General features: G+C 39.7%; 1 protein-coding gene across 3 annotated transcripts in view; it reads left to right on the plus strand.

Moving 5' to 3' along the window:
* The first annotated feature begins 1,273 nt into the window (after positions 1 to 1,273).
* The window catches only part of UGP2 (UDP-glucose pyrophosphorylase 2), a 56,768-nt gene continuing 39,098 nt past the window's right edge, over positions 1,274 to 18,943 (plus strand). Inside the window, exon 1 of one of the 3 annotated variants that reach the window (XM_010863308.1) lies at positions 1,274 to 1,543. Coding sequence is in view for 1 of the 3 variants with exons in the window: in XM_010863307.1 (XP_010861609.1) it covers positions 2,519 to 2,537 (19 nt within the window). In the remaining 2 variants the exon portion in view is untranslated. Of the gene's footprint in view, positions 1,544 to 1,592; positions 2,538 to 2,607; positions 2,777 to 18,943 lie in introns of those variants that run through there. The other 2 variants (XM_010863307.1, XM_010863309.1) reach the window with 2 other exon arrangements.

Below are 18,943 nucleotides of genomic sequence, written 5' to 3' on the forward strand. Positions count from 1 at the left end.
ATTTTGGTGTTGACACTGATGGATAAATACTGCTTAACTAGTGCCGGAAAAATTCCTCTACAGTACATAAAGGCTTTTATTAAAGAGTAGACATTTGGATTCTATACACTTCTTTGGTTTTATTTGGGGAAATTACTTTTATAGCTGAGAGGTTTTTGGGTGTGATATTTTTGGATTTCACAGAAAAAAGATTTTATCAAGCGTTATCGTTCTCCAGTATGACAAATGAATCATTGGCCTTTTCTATGTTACTTCAGTAACATTCCCATAGGAATATGCAGCACTAAAAAGAATAGTTTGTTTACAGAATGAGTCATTTAAAAACTCTCGCTTACCTTGGTTGATTAGTGTTTTCCAATGCCTCAAGCTCTTCTAGAATGACTTGATTTATAGAAGGCACCTTAAGATAGCGCTGACAATTCACTTGTCCCAATGCAGGCGGGTTGAGTCATGACTTGCAAAGTCTGAGATACACCCACTGGCCGGCGCACTGGGTCATACAGGCAGGTGGGGTTGGCAATACCAGGTGTGATTTAGCGGCGTTGGGCGGGCCCTCTTGCAGTCCCCGAGTCACTGCCAACGTTCTAGCTTTTAAAATCCTCTTTCCTTGAGGACTTCAAGAGTCTACTAAAAGGTAAGTGTCTCATGATGGGTAACCAAAGTCACTTCCCCTTTTATTGAACAAGTGAACCGACTAGCACAACGACAACCTCTGTAGGAATTGGAACTGGGGTGGTAGTTATGGTGTGAGAGCCTTCACATGGCATTTTCTTCGATGCCCTACATTTCTCCTCCTGTTAGTAAGTACCACACATCCAACTGCTTATTCCTTAACCCTCCCGACATTTTCACCCTCCCTACACCAGCTGTGTGAGAAGAGTTTGTGTTTACTGAGAAGGGCCTGGGGTCTCTCAGGGTAGTTGCTTTTGGGGGCGGGGGGCAGAGGGCGATCTGGCCCTATCCGCCGGGTACATAACTATCTTCAATCTCTGGTAAGCGGAAACATTTTTAAGCAGTACGAAAATAACCAGTCGTGCTTCAGGTTCTCTCTCCTGCTAAAGTATCTGTGGAAGGCTGGGAGTTGTACTGGTGAAACACTCCTTTCTCAGCCGCAGAACGCGCGGCCCCCATCGCAGCTTCGGCTCCGGGAGTTGCCTCAGGCCGCAGACGCCCCACCCGCTGACACTTCCGTGCGTCTCATTGGCCAGGCCCTGAACCCGCCTCGGCTCCTGACTGGAGGCTGCTCCTGTCTGTCTGCGCGGTGGGTGCATTTCCGCATTGAAGGAGCCGCTCCAAATGGAGGGGGAGGGGAGGTGTTTAGGAGAAAGTGGGGTTTTTGGATGTCGGGATCCCGCAGCTAGGTGGACCGAGGGGGTCAGCAACTGGGCTGTGACAACTGGCGAGGGGCTCGAGGTGCATTTGTGAGGGGAGAGAGGGAGAGAGAAGGGTGCCTCAGGGGTGACCTTCTCTCAGCCTGCAAGTCTTCTTCCAGGGGCGCTACAAACGCCCCCAGTTTCCCAGCTGCTAAAGGAAGAGAAGGAAGGTGGGTCTCGGTGGCGGTTTGGGGAGGGGCCGGGGCGGGCTTCCCACCACTCTAAGGGCGAGTGTGTTGCCCTTTCTGAGGCTTGTAGAGCCAGTCTACTCAACCTGCACTTTGGCCCCGGAGGCCGAATTTGGGGTTCGGCCAAGAGAAACTAGAATGTGTGAGGGTTGGGGCTGACTCCGGTCCCTCGGATTCGGGGCGGCACAGGGGTTCTCCCCTCGCGGGTGGCCCCCTAGTGTCCGCTGCGGGGGGAGGGGCTGTGTAGCTTTCGGCCCCTCCCGGGAAAAAGCCGCGGCCGCTTGCAGCTAGGAGGCTGGCGTCTGGAGGCCCCGGCCCGCCTCCGGACGGCACGCCGAATTCTTAGCGCCTTCGAGTCCCGGGATGTTTCTGAGCGGGTAGAAAGGACTGCATCGTCCCCCTTGGCAGGCCTCCCCCTCCTTCCGATCCCTGCTGGGGCGGGAACCGCTGTTGGCCTGAGTTTCCCCGGGAACCGTCCTGAGGCCGGAAGGCAGCAAGGGGAGGGGATGTAGGGGTGCGGCCCGCCTGTGCCCGCGGCCGTCCAGCCCCGGAGGGCGTGGGGACCCGGGGGGGCGGTGAAGCCGCTCTAGATCCGCCTCTTTCATTGATGAAATTTAAGTTCGTGTGATTTTACCTTTTCCGGGAGCCTCCAGCTGGCCCTCATTTGTGTCAGGGGTGCAGTGTAGGCTGGAGTTCCAAGCAGACTCAGTCGAACCAAGTTTCTGTCTTTTGAAAGTGGGGAAGGGGGTTAAGTTTTTTTTTGTTTTTGTTTTTGTTTTGGAGGCAGTTTTAGTTTTTTGAGTAAATACTCTCCTAAGTGGCCAAACATAGGAAGAGAAGAAAGAATTCGTCATTTGTTAAAGCAGGAGTGGAAGAAAGACCTCTATAGCGTTGACTCCTCTAGACATTTAAATATATTTATATTTGTAAGCCAGAGTATTTTAATAAATCCCTAAAATGTCGAGATTTGTACAAGGTAAGACACGCTTCTTCTTATCTCCGGGGTTGCTCTAGCAGTACCGAACTTGGGGACCGGCAGTGGAGAGGTTGGTGGGTGGTTTGGAAGTGGAAATGTTCATTTGAGATACTGTTTGCGAAACCCTTTTCGTTAAATTGACATTTGAGCTGTCTTGAGCTGCTGGGTTGGCGTTTCAGATAACGTATCATTTATACCCTTGTAGTCTGCTGCATTTAGTTCTGCCTCCCTGAAATCAGGTTAGTAGCACCCTGGCTTCCCGGGATAGTGGCTGTAAATGATGATAAAACAGGATTTTGGCTGCCGATTGATCCCTGTTCTCTTTTCATGGTCGAAGTCGAGGTAACTCTGGGTGCAGACGGGAAGGGGAACTGAGAGGGTTGAGGAAAGGCAGGTGGGTTTAGCCAGGACGGTTGGGGAGGCTTTAGTGTTCTCAGCTTCTCCGTTTGTGTGTACGTGGTCTGAGTCTCAGATTCATTTATTGCGAAACAGGGAGTAGCTCGTAGAAGCTGGAGGTCATTTCAGCAGAAGAAATGACTTTGCTGCATTGCTGTTTGGTTTTTTTTTTCCCCTCTTGAAATCTGTAAAGATTATTAGGGTTTCTTTGAAATTAGCAAATTGCTCTCTAATTCTACATGTGTGTTTGGAAAAGGTTTAAAGAATGCATCTCAACTAAATTAAGCAGTAATGTTATGTGTGTGTATGTGTGTGTGTGTGTACACTTTGAAACTGATGCTACCTTAAACCTCTGTCATCAGTGTGTAGCATGGGACTTGCCTTCTCTTTATGTAAGGAAACCCTTTTTTTGAGGACCCAAGAGTGTGAAAGCTTCAGCCATCTTGCTGAAAACACAGCTAGTAAAGTTCACAACCACTTAATGTGGCTCTCAATAAATGCAGATGTACTTTAAAAAAATTGTATCAGTAATGGCCATCATTTGGCCCTGGGCATAAAAATGTCATAGTAGGTTTTACATCACTACTTTATTAACTCTTGAGTTTTGTATAATAAAATAAGAGACTTTGACTGCCTGCATTATTTTGAAAACAGATGGGATTCTTATCTGCCTTTAGCACAAAGCTCAGAAATGTCACTTGTCATTAAACTTCTAAATTCGTATTATGCTTTATATGTGATGAAGGAAGCCTCTTATGTTCAGACTGAATAAATGTCTTAGTCAAGAATAGAAGGTAGAGGTAACTGTCAGAAGTTTGCTTGTTTTTGTAATGATGACATTTAATTACCAGAAAGCCAGCATTGGAATAATATGCTAGAGATAAGTGGACAAGTCACTTCTTTTTAAAGATTGAGAATATTATTAAACTCCAGATGTTCTTGTTGTTACGGTTTAGAGCAGCTTACAGAAGGGGCGTTGTGGATTGACTGGTGTCAAGTCTTTTGCTGTTAATGGCTAACTAATTGCTTTCAGGAGGTATTAAGTGGTAGTACCTGGGTATATTATTATTCCTTTCTCTTGTCATCCACTTTTTCTTTTTTAATAAACTTTTTTATCTTGGGATACCTTTAGATTTGTAAAAAAGTCTCACATACATCACAACTAAGAAATTATCACCAGTAACGTTACTATTAACTGAACCACAGACAGACTTTCCATGATTCAATCCAACACTGCATTTACTTGCCATCCAATTTTGCTCTAAATGGTAGTTTTCATTTTTAAATTTGACAATTTTGCACAAAAAGATGACACACCTCTCCCCTCTGAAAAAAAGTTTAACATGATTTTGCTCCTGTTTATCATTGTTTAAATTTGAACATCAACTGTAAATTCTCTGTGTATTAACTCTGTTGCTATGATAAGTGATAAATTTATTGGCACATAAATCCATTGTCTCCGCATATCAGTTTTTTAAGTAAAAGGGTTGGGATTTTTGTTTCTGAATTTTTTGGTAGTAGATGAAATTGATCTTTGCTGTTGTACTTCTTAATATTTCTGTGCATTGATACTTAGCTTGTACCACTTCATAAGGAAAGGAATGGACAAATATTAGGCCCCTAAGGGAGGCCTGGCGAGCAGCAATTCATGGGGTCGCAAAGAGTCGGACACGACTGAGCGACTGAACTGAACTGAAGCTGTTTTCATATGTTGTCTCATTTAAGCTTCACAAGAACCCTGAGAGGTAGTATATTTATAGGTGATGAAATTTAAGTATCTTATCCAAAGTTCACAGCTAGTAAGCACTGAAATTTGTATATAAATGTGTCTAAACGCTTGTCCTTTTGTTGCCTCCTAAGCTAAAAACTTATCAGGAACAATGGCTCCTTTCTCCAACTAGACTGTTAGTTCCCTGTGGGCCAAGATAATATTATATCCCTGGGGGAAATACAGTGTCTTGAAGTGGTAGATGCTCTCAAAGAACCTGTCACAGATGATGGATGAGAAACACAGCACTTTTTTAGTAGTTTAGCCCACATTTGGTTGTAGTTTATTAATAACACCTCTAATATAATTGCTGAGAAAGATAAAAGGGATGGACCTAGGTTTGAATCCTGTTACTGATAGGTAATCATAGACACATAATTTTTCTGAATCTTCATTTTTATTAATACTTATATAAACATTGGGTATTAACACTTATGCCATAGGGTTTTTGAGAAGCTGAAATGAGACAAATTATGTGAGTGCAGTTTGACGGGGCAGTAAATTTTCCTTTCCTTTCTTAAAACGGTGATGGCTTTTTGGATAGCATTGCCACCATAAATATAACCGCATGTCACCCAACAGAAGCAGAACAAGTCACCTATGACAGTTCTTTATTTTCCTATTCCAGTTTTGGTGTTCAGGCCTCCAGCAACTTGGTGATACATATATTTTTAAAGTATGGAGTTGGAGGGGAAAGCTTGAACGATGATGTGAATACATAATTGGTGAGAGTTTTTGTTTCAGTCCAGTCAACAACAAAATTTTGAGCTCTTCTAATATGCTAAATTGGGATTTCTCTTGTATCCCTTATGATGGGCACAGATCTGGGTATTATACCTGTGTGTTGTGTGCACTTATGTTTAAATGTCCTGAAATCTGGTTGCTACACTTGGCTTGAATCTCTTGTCTCAAAACTAGGCTCTGTGCATTATAAGAATGCTAAGTATCTCCATTCTTAAGCACTTTGACTGTAAGTTATTAGGTAGAAATGTTTAACTAATAAAAATATTTAACGTCAGTAGGTAGGAGAATTCTCAGTATATGTAATACTCAGCCAGAAGAAGATTTAACTTATTTTGGGCATCTCTCAAGTCTGTGTTCCTCAGGCACTTAAGATTCCTTCTCATAGGAGGATTGTTTATTGGATCTCTGGCTTAATTCCCTAGTTGGTGTATTCTGCCCTCATGTCACCTTCTGTCTGCCTGTAAAATTGCATCTCCATTTGCTAGTTTTCTCCATCCCAGGGGTTGTTGCAGGGTCCTCAATTATTCTAAATAAATGTGACTACTATTTGATTGAGTACTAAATAAATGTATCTACTACTTGCCATAGTTGGAGGTGATACCTTCTCCTGTGACCTGCTGGTTCATCAGCAGCTAGGACTTTTGCCAGGTGTGTCAATGGGTGCATTTGGAATTTGGCTTCCCAAAGGATCTGAGAGCTACGGGGCAATCTGCATACATGATTTGAAACTTATAAATGGTGCTGGGCCTATTGTCATCTAGCCAACTAAGGCTGTGTTATGTACTTATGCTGTAATTTAGAGGAACTCTGAAACATCTCTTTCTTTTTTTTTTCTTTTAATTAAAAAAAAATTTTTTTTGGCTGCGGCACATGCAGGTTATAGTTCCCTAAGAAGGGATCAAACCCATGCTCCTGGAGTGGAAGCGCAGAGCCTTAACCTCTTGGCCACCAGGAAAGTCCCTAGAGGAACTTAAAAAAAAAAAAAACTTTAATCTATCTGAATTATATAAAAATGGCCCTTAATATTCTTAAATTGAAGTCCTTCCTTCTATTTCAGGGAAAGCCATTTGAGTGCCTCTGTGTCACTTAAAAAATATTTGAGGCCTGTCAACTTTTCCATTTGTTGGAATTCTCTTTTCATGTCTTTAGTTTGGTGATTCTTGTTTGGTCAATGGCAGCTAGCCAGGGAAGATTAGTTGAACTAATTATAACAGGAGGGGTCTCAGATGAACATCAGGGTGAGAAGCATTCTGGGGCTTGGTTGTAGAGGTCAGGCCTAAGCCTGGTTCTTCTCAAATCCTAAGACCAAATTTAGCCTGTAGCTGACTATTTAGATGACTAGGATGTTTTCAGCCCAGGGAGGTTGTGGCATGGATTTGAGGCAAGACTAGAGGTGGCAAAGCAATGATTAAGGCACACTTCTCATTTTTTAAAGATGTAGCTTAGCATTCATTATGTTGCTTGAGAAGGAGAAGGATTTAGTTAAATTCATAGTCACAGTTATACATGAAAAATTAAAAGAAATTCAGAGTTGTACTGATGAACACTCTTTGTTTTCTAATGTGGATCTTGGTCAGATCATCTTTGTTCCAGTAAAATGGGTGATTTTGATAACTGGGTCTTTCTTCCAGTAAAATGGATGATTTTCATTTGTGAGAGTCTACCAGGTGGCTCAGTGGTAAAGAATCCACCTGCCAATTCAGGAGACACAAGTTTGATCCCTGTATCTGAAAGACTCCTGGAGAAGGAAATGGCAACCCACTCCAGTATTCTTGCCTGGAGAATCCCATGGACAGAGGAGCCTGCAGGGCTACAGTCCATAGGGTGGCAAGAGTAAGACACGACTGAGCTGAGCACTCATAAAGAAAATAAATTGAACATTAGAGAAATAAGAAATATTAACTGGTATACTTCTTGGAAGTGTCAGTTTAATATTCTGAAGATAAATTGAAAAATAACTTTAAAAGGAAATGACAATGTTAATTTTGTAATATTGAGGCTTCCCTGGTAGCTCAGTTGGTAAAGAATCTGCCTGCAATGTAGGATACCCTGGTTTGATTTCCTAGGGCTGGAAGATCCCCTGGAGAAGGGATAGGCTTCCCACTCCAGTATTCTTGGGCTTCCCTGGTGGCCCAGTTACAAACTATTAATTTTGTAATATTATGTCACATTTTTCTTATAATATACTAATAGTTCACATTCACAGTTCATACTCACTTCCCATTCTCTCTGTATTTATTTTTCTTCATAGAAGATTCCAGTAACTTGTGAATTGTAGTAACTTTGCTTAAAAGATACTTATTTGAGGAACATTAGTTGGACTTGTAATAAAAATATTCTGAGTCAAAAGAATAATATACTGTAATTTTCCAGCTTCCACCAAGTTGAATTTGGTACTTTTTGTGGAAGTGCAGGTATTAGGAGTTCCCATTGGATCTCTCCATTTCTGAAAAGTTAGTATAAACAAGTATTTGAAAGTTTAACTCTGGATTATCTGTAAATATGAATAATTAAGAGTTGACTGTATTAACCTTGTGTAACATGATTCATCCTCATATCCAGAATTTATGCTAGTGGAGAAAATCCCAGTGATATTAGAATAAAACTGTCAGTGAGATCCTCTGAAAATTTGGGATTTAATGAATGTGCAAGTGTGATTCACTTTCCACCCTTTGATTGCTTGGGATCTCTGTGGAAGCTTGGCTTTCTAGACTGTGTCCTTTTGTCACAGCCTACAGTTTCATTTCCAAGCTTTCATGTTTTAACTTGGTGTAATGGTATTTGGAATTTTGGACGTCTTGGTCTTGGGTAATTTGATGGCTTATCCCAGGCACAGTGACTATTAATTGAAACCATATGTCTTAGATCTCTAAAATTCTACCACCAGCCATGCATCTTTCTATTAATAGCTTACTAAATTCTTTGCAAGTTGGGTTGCTAAACTATTGAAAGAAAATTAAACTTTATGTGTTTCTTGGTTGGGTTTATGTGTGAAAAGGGGGATAATGCTCCATTTGAAATCTGTTTCCCAGTTCTCTCGACTGGTGATGCAGGCATTTCCTTTAGTTTGTTGCACAGTAATTGTCTAGGACTCAAATTCTGCCTCTGCCAACAGACCCATTGTTTTTCTCACTCACTGCCAAATGAAATTGACTGTGCCCCCAAAACCATTTTGACAATTAAGGATTGTTTTTGAGAGCCATGGAGAAATTGACTGTTGTCATCTTAGTTACTTATATAAACAACAAAATGTTCTGTTTTCCAAACCTTGCTGGATGTGTTAGTTTTTCTGTATAAATCAAGAGAGTTCCATGTTTCTCTGTGATTTTTTTAACTTGTATCTTAAAAAAAACAAAACCACTATTCGTTGTATTCATGTACAAATTCATTATGTTCAGTCTACTGTTTAATTGTTAGTCTTCAAATTGTAAAAAATGCTATTCTAGGGGACACTCTGTTTAACAATGGTTCTACTTGCTCTTTGGCCACAAAGGTAATTGAAGTTTGTGTTTCTCTCTGGTTGTTGCCCTGGCAAAGGCTGATGTGATTTTCATTTATGTTATAACCCTACATAGAATTTTAAAACTCCCAAAGAGTGCAGGAAAACAGAGTGACACAGTTCTGCACTGTGGGTTCACTTGCGGGTTCATTTATGCCAATGGTAAAATGCTTAGTCCTGGTAATAAAATATTTATAGAGTACATAAAAGCTTTCTTCGATTTTTCATTGCCCAGAAAATAAACAATATAGAAGGAAAAGTGAAGAGCACAAGAGAATGTTTATTATGATGTGTAGTTTTTAATTTTTCATCTTGTACAGTAACCTCACTTAATAGAGATATTTGAATTTTTGCCAGTTTTCCTTCAGATTTGGTGGCATACAACCTGGAGGTGGCAAGCCACGTAAACAAACGCACTGTAACAGAGAAAGGGGAGAACTTCCTCCAGGAAGGAGAAGCAGGGCACTGGGCAGCAGGATTGGGATTCCTGCTTGTCACTGCCACTGTGTCCTTTGGTAAATCAGCATCTCTAGGGCCCTATTTCATTTTCAAGGGAATTAGACTCATCAAGTTATTTCAAATCCTAAAAGATGACGCTGTGAAAGTGCTGCACTCAATATGTCAGCAAATTTGGAAAACTCAGCAGTGGCCACAGGATTGGAAAAGGTCAGTTTTCATTCCAGTCCCAAAAAAGGCAATGCCAAAGAATGCTCGAACTAGCATACAATTGCATTCATCTCACACGCTAGTAAAGTAATGCTCAAAATTCTCCAAGCCAGGCTTCAGCAATACATGAACCGTGAACTTCCAGATGTTCAAGCTGGTTTTAGAAAAGGCATAGGAACCAGAGATCAAATTGCCAACATCTTTGGATCATGGAAAAAGCGAGAGAGTTCCAGAAAAACATCTATTTCTGCTTTATTGACTATGCCAAAGCCTTTGTGTGGATCACAATAAACTGTGGGAAATTCTGAAAGAGATGGGACTACCAGACCACCTGACCTGCCTCTTGAGAAATCTGTATGCAGGTCAGGAAGCAACAGTTAGAACTGGACATGGAACAACAGACTGGTTCCAAATAGGAAAAGGAGTACATCAAGGCTATATATTGTCACCTTGCTTATTTAACTTATATGCAGAGTACATCGTGAGAAACGCTGGGGTGGAAGAAACACAAGCTGGAATCAAGACTGTCGGGAGAAATATCAATAACCTCAGATATGCAGATGACATCACCCTTATGGCAAAAAGTGAAGAGGAACTAAAAAGCCTCTTGATGAAAGTGAAAGTGGAGAGTGAAAAAGTTGGCTTAAAGCTCAACATTCAGAAAACGAAGATCATGGCATCTGGTCCCATCAATTCATGGGAAATAGATGGGGAAACAGTGGAAACAGTGTCAGACTTTATTTTTGGGGGCTACACAATCACTGCAGATGGTGACTGCAGCCATGAAATTAAAAGACGCTTACTCCTTGGAAGGAAAGTTATGACCAACTTAGATGGCATATTCAAAAGCAGAGACATTACTTTGCCAACAAAGGTCCGTCTTGTCAAGGCTATGGTTTTTCCAGTGGTCATGTATGGATGTGAAAGTTGGACTATGAAGAAATCTGAGTGCCGAAGAATTGATGCTTTTGATCTGTGGTGTTGGAGAAGACTCTTGAGAGTCCCTTGGACTGCAAGGAGATCGGCCCTGGGATTTCTTTGGAAGGAATGATGCTAAAGCTGAAACTCCAGTACTTTGGCCACCTCATGCGAAGAGTTGACTCATTGGAAAAGACTCTGATGCTGGGAGGGATTGGGGGCAGGAGGGAAAGGGGACGACAGAGGATGAGATGGCTGGATGGCATCATCGACTCGATGGACATGAGTTTGAGTGAACTCCGGGAGTTGGTGATGGACAGGGAGGCCTGGCGTGCTGCGATTCATGGGGTCGCAAAGAGTTGGACATGACTGAGCGACTGAACTGAACATAAATCAAATTATAGGCAAGCCTATTAAATCATTTTTTAGTCCTTTATTGTGGTTTTATACTGTATCCCTTTACTGTCCTCTCAACAAATGGGTATGACAGGCCCCTTACCATCCATAAAACTTGATGCCAAGTGATGTTATTTAACTAGTTGGCACATCTCTCCTGAATGTTCGGTTTTCCAGAAATGATATTTTCTGGGTTTTTCTTTTGATTTTTAATTGCTGTGTGTTTTTCTTTCTTTCTTTTTTTTTTAGTTTTAAGAGCTACCATCTTGTATGAGAGCAAGGTTAAGCGTAATTATTAATGAGAAATCTGGTTTATGTATAAATTCTAACAGTTAAAAAAATTTTAAGCAAGCAATGCATGATTAACAAAAATCTTGATAATCAAGTATCTCTGCATATCTGGTGGTAGAACAGTTCTCAAAAGCCTGGTTGGTACCTTTTAATTTTTGTTAAAACTCATTTATAGCATTCATATGGCTTTTACCTGTGCAAGTGTTAGGATATACATGGCTGAGTCATTTAAAAGTCTTTGCAAATGTAAATAATCATAGTTTATAATATAAAATAATCAATACTAATAGATTAAAATATAAAATACAATACTTTTAATACTAAAAGATCATATAAAATTGTATAAAACCAACTAATTGATTTTTCTTTATGATTGAATGACATGGACTTTATTTTTCTGTATTTTACTGAATTAAGCTAAATTAAAATATATACATTACCCACTTTTGTTTAACCTCTAAAGTTTGTGAAAACATTACAGTAACATTTATACACAATAATAAAGAATTGAAAAAAATTTAGCGATCATTTTGTCTAGGCCTATAAGTTTGAAATTTCTTTGACGACATCCCTGAAACTGCCTGATAAATCAGCCTCTACTTGAGAAACCTTAGGGACTTCAAGTACTCAAGACACTGTCCCTACTTTTCTTAGCCCTTCTTCTCCATGGCCTGAAATCATGGCTCTTGAACACTGTCTCTTTGACCTTACCAGGTACTACCTCCACTGGACTGGACCCTAACATCTTTATACCCAGACATAGTTGTATCATAGTAGACTCTTAATCATTGATTTAATAAACATTACTTGAGAATCTGCTATGTTTCTAGCTCTGTCTTAAGAATACATTGGGATTACATAGATGAACAAAATACATATGATATATCTTTGGATATTACTGGGTAAGATATACATTGAATAAATCTAGAAAATATGATATCATAAAGGGGAGGTTCAAGGATCTACCACGTGAAAACATGATGGGCGACTGTGCTTAGTTTAGAAAGATTTCTAGGAAGAGGTTACATTTAAACTAAACACTTACAAATGATATATTATTGGCTATTCAAACCACTACAGTGCTACAGACAGGCATCTCAGCAAAGAATTAGTTTTGGGGGTTTTTGATATGTGTCTGATACAGTACAGATTAAAACCTCCACATAGCAGAGTTAGGGTAGAAAGGGGGACCTCTTTGTGTGTTCAGAAGCTACTTACTACCTAGAACTCTCGGAGTGCCACCCCCGACAATAGCAGACATTATTCACGTCACACAGAGTTTAAGCTTTGGGGGGCTGAGAGATCAGAGAGGTTTCCCAGTTGTTGGGATGATGCTTATGATTTTGAAATTCACAACTGGGCCTTTAATTTCTATTTTTTCCTCCTCATTTCTGCTCACCCTTCTCTAAAAGCATTGAATGACACTTGAGATATGTGTTTTGGAACAGTCTTACAATAGTTAGGATGGTTTTAATTTTATACAGCAGAAAAATACCGACTCAGTTAGCTTAAAAAAAAAAAAAAAATGAGAGACTTGAAGTGGGATGTTCCAGAGTTGTTTAATTCAGTACAAAAACAGCATCAGTCTTTTCTTTCTTCTGTCCTTTTAAGTATGTTTGCCTCATTCTTGGGTCAGCTTTCTTCAGAGTCACTAAATATCAGAAGAAACCCAAGGTGAGGGATAGACACATATTCATTTTTCTCAGGTTTCTGTTCTTTCAGTGAGTAATGCCTTTATCCAAAGTTCTTTGGCAAACCATATCTTTGAGGCTCACTGGCCAGAATCATTTTATGTTTCACATTTAAACCAATCCTTGGGAAGGCTTTCAACCAGTCTGGGCCTAGTGCCATCTTTGAAGGCCTTGAAACAGAATAGATGACCAGAATAGCATTGGGGTAGGAAGACCATTGACATGCATGGCTGCTACAAACATGTTCAGATAATTGGAGTATAATCTATATCAGAGCTACTCAAGGCAATAGTAGCAACATTCAGTTATTAGAAATGCAAATTCTCCTCACACTAGACCCAGAATCAGAATCTCTGGGCACTTGCCCAGAAATCTATGTTTTAACAAGCCCTCCAGGAGATCTGTATGCATATTAAGGTTTTAGAAGTCCTATTGAAACAGGAACTTGGAACCTTTAGGCTTTCTTCTTGAGCACTTTCATTAGCTTTAGCTACTCAAAAAAAGTACTTCAGCTTGGCTTTTTAAGATGTGCCTGGCTCAGGAATTTGTATTTCTTTTCCATCAAGTGAAAATCCCACCAAATGGAGAAGAGAAGTGATATAATTAGAGTTGCATTTTTAGGGAAACAAACCCATTCTACCTGGTATCACCAGATTAGAGTGACAGATGGGTTGACTAGTTAGAAAACTATTGTCATCATGACCAGGAGAGTGAAATTAAGGTTGCAGCTATAGGAATTAAAAGCAATGAATGGAATGGTAGTGATTCAGTTAAGTTTGGTATTGGATTTGGATGTAATGTGAAGAAGGATGAACCACCTGTGGCTGAGGTTTCTAGGTTGCCTACCAGTGATTAGCAGAATGTCAATGCCATGGAGGCTGGGGCAGGGAGATGAATTTAGTTTAGATGATGAGTTTGGTTTCCATGTTGAGTTTGAGGTACCCAACTGGGTGTCCAGGTGCAAAAGGTCTAGAAGGTGGTAGGGAATGTTAACCTGGAGCTCAGGAAAAAAGATCAGGATGAGAGGCCTGTATTTAGGAGTTATCAGTAAGGAGAACAATAAGGGAACGAATAAGGGGGGAAATAGTCTGGGAACAGAATCTTTAGAAACCCAGAGAGTAGGAGGAGAAAGGAGGAGCCAGTTATGGAAATTGAGGCATGGTTATAATAAAAGGAGATGATGTAGGATAATACTGGGTAGCTGAATCCATAGAAGAAGAGTTTTTTTAGGAGGAATATTCACAAACAGCTGAGTTTAAAGGACTGCAATAAGAGCCCAGGAGAGGCTGGTTAGCTTTAATAGGTCATAAATCTAGTCAGCATATATCCTCAGCTTTGTGCGTGCGTGCTAAGTTGCTTCAGTCATGTCTGACTCTGTATGACCCCATGGACTGTAGCCCGCCAGGGTCCTCTATCCATGGGATTTTCCAGGCAAGAATACTGGAGTGGGTTGCCATGCCCTCCTCCAGGGGATCTTCCCAACCCAGAGATCAAACCCATGTCTCTTGCGTCTAAACTGTATTGGCAGGTGGGTTCTTTAATACTAGCGCCACTTAGGAAGCCCCATCCTCAGCTTAATTCATGCTTATTTCTGGTTGCCATTGCATTCTTAGAGTTTTATGCTTATTTGGATCGCAGGTCATTTCCTGGTTTAAGTGAGCTCACTGGTTCTATGACTTTGGGTACCTCTCCTTATGCATTTCCAAGGAAGGTTAGGACTAATTAGATCTGAGGGATAGGAGGTGGCCTAGGAGGGAGGGTCCCTCACCTTCCTTGCCCTTGGTGTTCTCTGTGCCCTGCTCCCTGTGAAGCTAGCTTTCTGCTTTGAAATGTGAAGTTGTTTTGTCTGTGTCTATATCAGAATGTCAGGGGAAGGGTATTATGTATACTTCTTAGTTGCTGAAATGGATAAAATAACAGAATTAAGAAACAAAAACAATAATTTGTTTGATTGAATATCTCATACTTCTCAGTTCTGTTGCTTTCCTCCTCCCCTTTTCCTCCCTTTCCCGCTTTTTTGGCGCCACTTGGATAGGGAAAAGTCCATGATGTTGAAATCTTAGTACTCATGAACAGGGAAAAGTTAGGAAGTTGAGGCAGGGGAAAGGTGTCTAAAAAGCTACTGCCTGTTTTATCCTCAGTTGGCTAAATTGTCATTAAGTCAACTAAGACAATACTTGTAAACCCAGCTTGATGTGAGCTTCCTGTAATAAAACATTCTGATAGAAATGCTTTTGAAGGAGAATGTTACTTAGGAATTTTGTGCCAAAGATTAGAGAGAGCCAGACTAGTTGGCAGAAATGAGCAGGATATTTCTACCTCACTGTGGTGGAATTGGGCTCAGAATAAACTGACTTTGTTTCCAGCATTAGCCTGCTCTGTGACCTTGGGTAGGTCATTTAACTTTTCAACCTCAGTTTCCTCATTTGTAAAATGTTGAGAGTAGATTAAATGCTCTCTCTCATCTCTAAAAATGTCTTGATTTTATGAGTGAGGTAATGAAGTGTTTTGTCCCTAAAATGCTCTCTATCTAAAGTAGAGGGGAATCAATTCTCTATTGTTAGGAAGTGAGGCGGAACAAAACATCTTAGGAGGTTCTAGTTTGTATTCGGAGAATGCAGTGGCACCCCACTCTAGTACTCCTGCCTGGAAAATCCCATGGACGGAGGAGCCTGGTAGGCTGCAGCCCATGGAGTTGCTAACAGTTGGACACTACTGAGCGACTTCACTTTCACTTTTCACTTTCTTGCATTGGAGAAGGAAATGGCAACCCACTCCAGTGTTCTTGCCTGGAGAATCCCAGGGACAGGGGAGCCTGGTGGGCTGCCGTCTATGGGGTCACACAGAGTCGGACACGACTGAAGCGACTTAGCAGCAGCAGCAGCAGTTTATATTAGTCAGTGGGTTCTTTAATTGACCTTCCATTAGAAACACAGCTGCCATTGCCAGAAGTGTAACTCAAGAATGTTAGGTCCAAGAAAGCTTCTAAGTTCTATACTTCTTTTCCTACCAAAAACTCCAAGTCTTTCTTAAAGAATTCAGGAATGGATAAAAGAGGTCACTGCAAAGGGAAATGGTTTCTAGTGCTGTGCTTCTTAGTCTGTGCCAGGTGCTTAAGAATAGACATTCTTCTTGATTAAACACACTTCCTTATACTTGAAAATTCTTTATTCATTGAAAGCCCTTTCTTAAATGACTTAAAATCAGAAGTTTGTAGTAGCACCTCACACAGGAGAAAGGGAAGGAAACAGCAGTGGAAAGAGGTGGAAGAGGTAATGGGCTTGATTTTTCTATTGTAAAAGCTGTTCAGATTTGTAGAGGGGGAGAAGGAATGCAGATGGTTCTCTATTTGCTTTGGTGCCATATCAAATGAACAGGAGGAATAAGGTTTGGAATATTTGTCACAACTCAAGTGTGAATCTTGTGTTTCTGTTCCTGAAGGTTGGACCTACTGCAGCTGGCAAAGATCACATGTAGTTTTTTTTTTTTTAAGTATTTATTTAGTATTAAATGTGAGGCTTTCAGTTCTTCTTTGCTAGGCTTGGAAGGGAGGATAGTAACATGGGTTCTGTGTGTTTTTAGCCTTAAATCACATACATTGATAGGCTATTGTTCTGCAGGATGAGTCTCTAAAGTTTGGTGTGGTGGTTTTTTTTTTTTTTTTTCTGTTTTCTAGGCTTTTCTCATGTCTCAAACAGCTCAGACTTTGTAGACTTGTAGTAAAAATAAATAAAATTTAATTTTATCTCACTTTTGGCATTTGCCCGAAATATAAGTTAAATATTTCCATCATTATTTGGAGGAATGTGACTATGCAGGCTGGCCTTTAGGACCTAACTTCAACAAAGCAGTCTTGTAGATGTTTTTGAGTCTAACAAAAAACTTTTAAAATTGTTTTATAGTAACTTCTTGATCTGTTTTAATCAGTCTGTGACATAGAATCAAATGATATATGCATTCTTTAGTGGTTTTATATTTAGTATATTTTTCTTCCAAGTGACTTTTTATTTAATATGGGAGTTAGTGGGGTACTTAACCTGTGACAAACTTTAAACTACAGCTAAGTTAGCCAGAGGATAACATGTGTGGTTGATGTCACATTAACTCTAGTTTAAAATGCTCTGTAGGGGTTTTTAGTTACCTGTCACAGTGATAGTGCTGAACCCTGAAGTGCATTGGGCTTCAATCTCTTGAATACTGTGGACCCATTAGAAGACTGTTTTTTTGATTGTTACAAATTGTAGTGCCTGAAAACATTCTTAAGATGATTGTCTTAGGGAAAAGAAAGGTTCTCCAAAGACAGAACAGGAAAAATTCTTTTAATAGAAAATAATTATGGTAGAAATGTCTGGTTCTTTAGAAATGCTGCACTTTTTGTATTTTCCATCATTGGTTCAGTTTGAACGAACGTGTGTAGTTCAGAGGTCTTTGTGTATGCATTTTAAAATTGGTAAATTACTTCATCTTTCAAGCTTTAATTCATTTTTAATTTTAATTTTACTTTGTACAACATGTACATGGTTACCTGTTCTCTGCATTTGTAAATATAGACAGTATCAATTTGTTAATTCTGTAAGTAATTTTTATAATTATGTGACTCTGTCACATAATTTGTTAATTCTGTAAGTAATTTTTATAATTATGTGACTCTATTTTGCACTTAAACTCTTTATGTGCAAAAAAAGTTGTACCAGTATGCTCATTCATTATTATCATTTTTTATAGATTATAATCAAATTGCAAATTACTAGTTGAAACATATCTTTGTTTATGAAACATAACCCTGTGTGTTTCTTATGATGTTTCTTAGCTCACATGTAAGTTGTTTATGAACCACAGTTTGAGTCATTTTGATAGTTTTACTGGAGTCCATAAACTTAGCCTTTAGAAAGAGCACAGTTAGAATATACTATTTTAGGATTAGATTGTGTGCTTTCACCAAATTCTTTTTTTTTTTTTTTTTAACATGGTGGAAATTGTGTATAAACTTTTTTTCGAAAAGCTATGATAAATATCTCACTTGTTAACATTTTTCAGTATTTGGGAGAGGCTGTCTGCATTAAATCACCTCAGGTGTTAAATATTTACTAATTGTTAACAGTAATTTAATTTCTGCTCTCAAAACTATCTTTAAAATATTGATTATCTTGCCTTTAATTTTGTCTATGTGTTTCCTTCTGCCCAGATAACAAATTAAGGAATTTATGGCATGTGGGAGTTTTTTTTTAGCTATTGTTGATACCAACATTTATAGAACTGACTAGCTATCAATGAAATGTAGCTTCAAAACACATTTTTAAGATTGAGTTAGGTATTGAAGATGGGGGGACGTGAACAATAATCTCTTCCTTATTTTATAAGAAGTAGACAGAATTTCTGTTTAGATAATGAAGTACGTAAAACAGCCTGTGTTAGTATCTTTGTCCCAAGGTACTTGAGTCTGGGTTGTTTCCTTTTTCTGTATTTTTCTATTTTTGTTTGTTTTCACCTAACAGACATTTTGGTCATCTTTAGTTAGATCCATCTGTTACAGAGGTGTCTAGCTATGTCAAAAGTCCTGATAATCTTGTTCGACACAGGTGAGCATAGAAGTTTAATTAGGAGCTAGAAACAGGGAGGCGGCCCTGTGCCCTTCTTTTAAAATGAAAATTTTTATGCCAGGCAAGTGGAGGCACTTTGGAATTGCCAGTATCTCTCAAGAGTTCTTCTTTAGGTAAGAATATAAACTGAAGTGATCCCCCTTCTAAAATGGAAAAAAATCCTTAAAGTTTTCATCTGGCCTGGAGGAAGAAGTCTTTTGTTTCAGTTGCCAAACCCTTCAGCTCTCTTATGAGGCAGCAGATCCATAAGGACATATTCCACAAAATATGCCCTTATTAATGTTACCAGTGGAACATTTCATGCAAAGATGGGCTCAATAAAGGACAAAAATGGTATGGACCTAACAGAAGCAGAAGATATTAAGAAGAGGTGGCAAGAATACGCAGAAGAACTGTACAAAAAAGATCTTCACGACCCAGATAATCACGATGGTGTG

The sequence above is a fragment of the Bison bison genome, unplaced genomic scaffold (genome assembly GCF_000754665.1).
Source record: "Bison bison bison isolate TAMUID 2011002044 unplaced genomic scaffold, Bison_UMD1.0 scf7180017864489, whole genome shotgun sequence".
Lineage (NCBI taxonomy): Eukaryota > Metazoa > Chordata > Mammalia > Artiodactyla > Bovidae > Bison > Bison bison.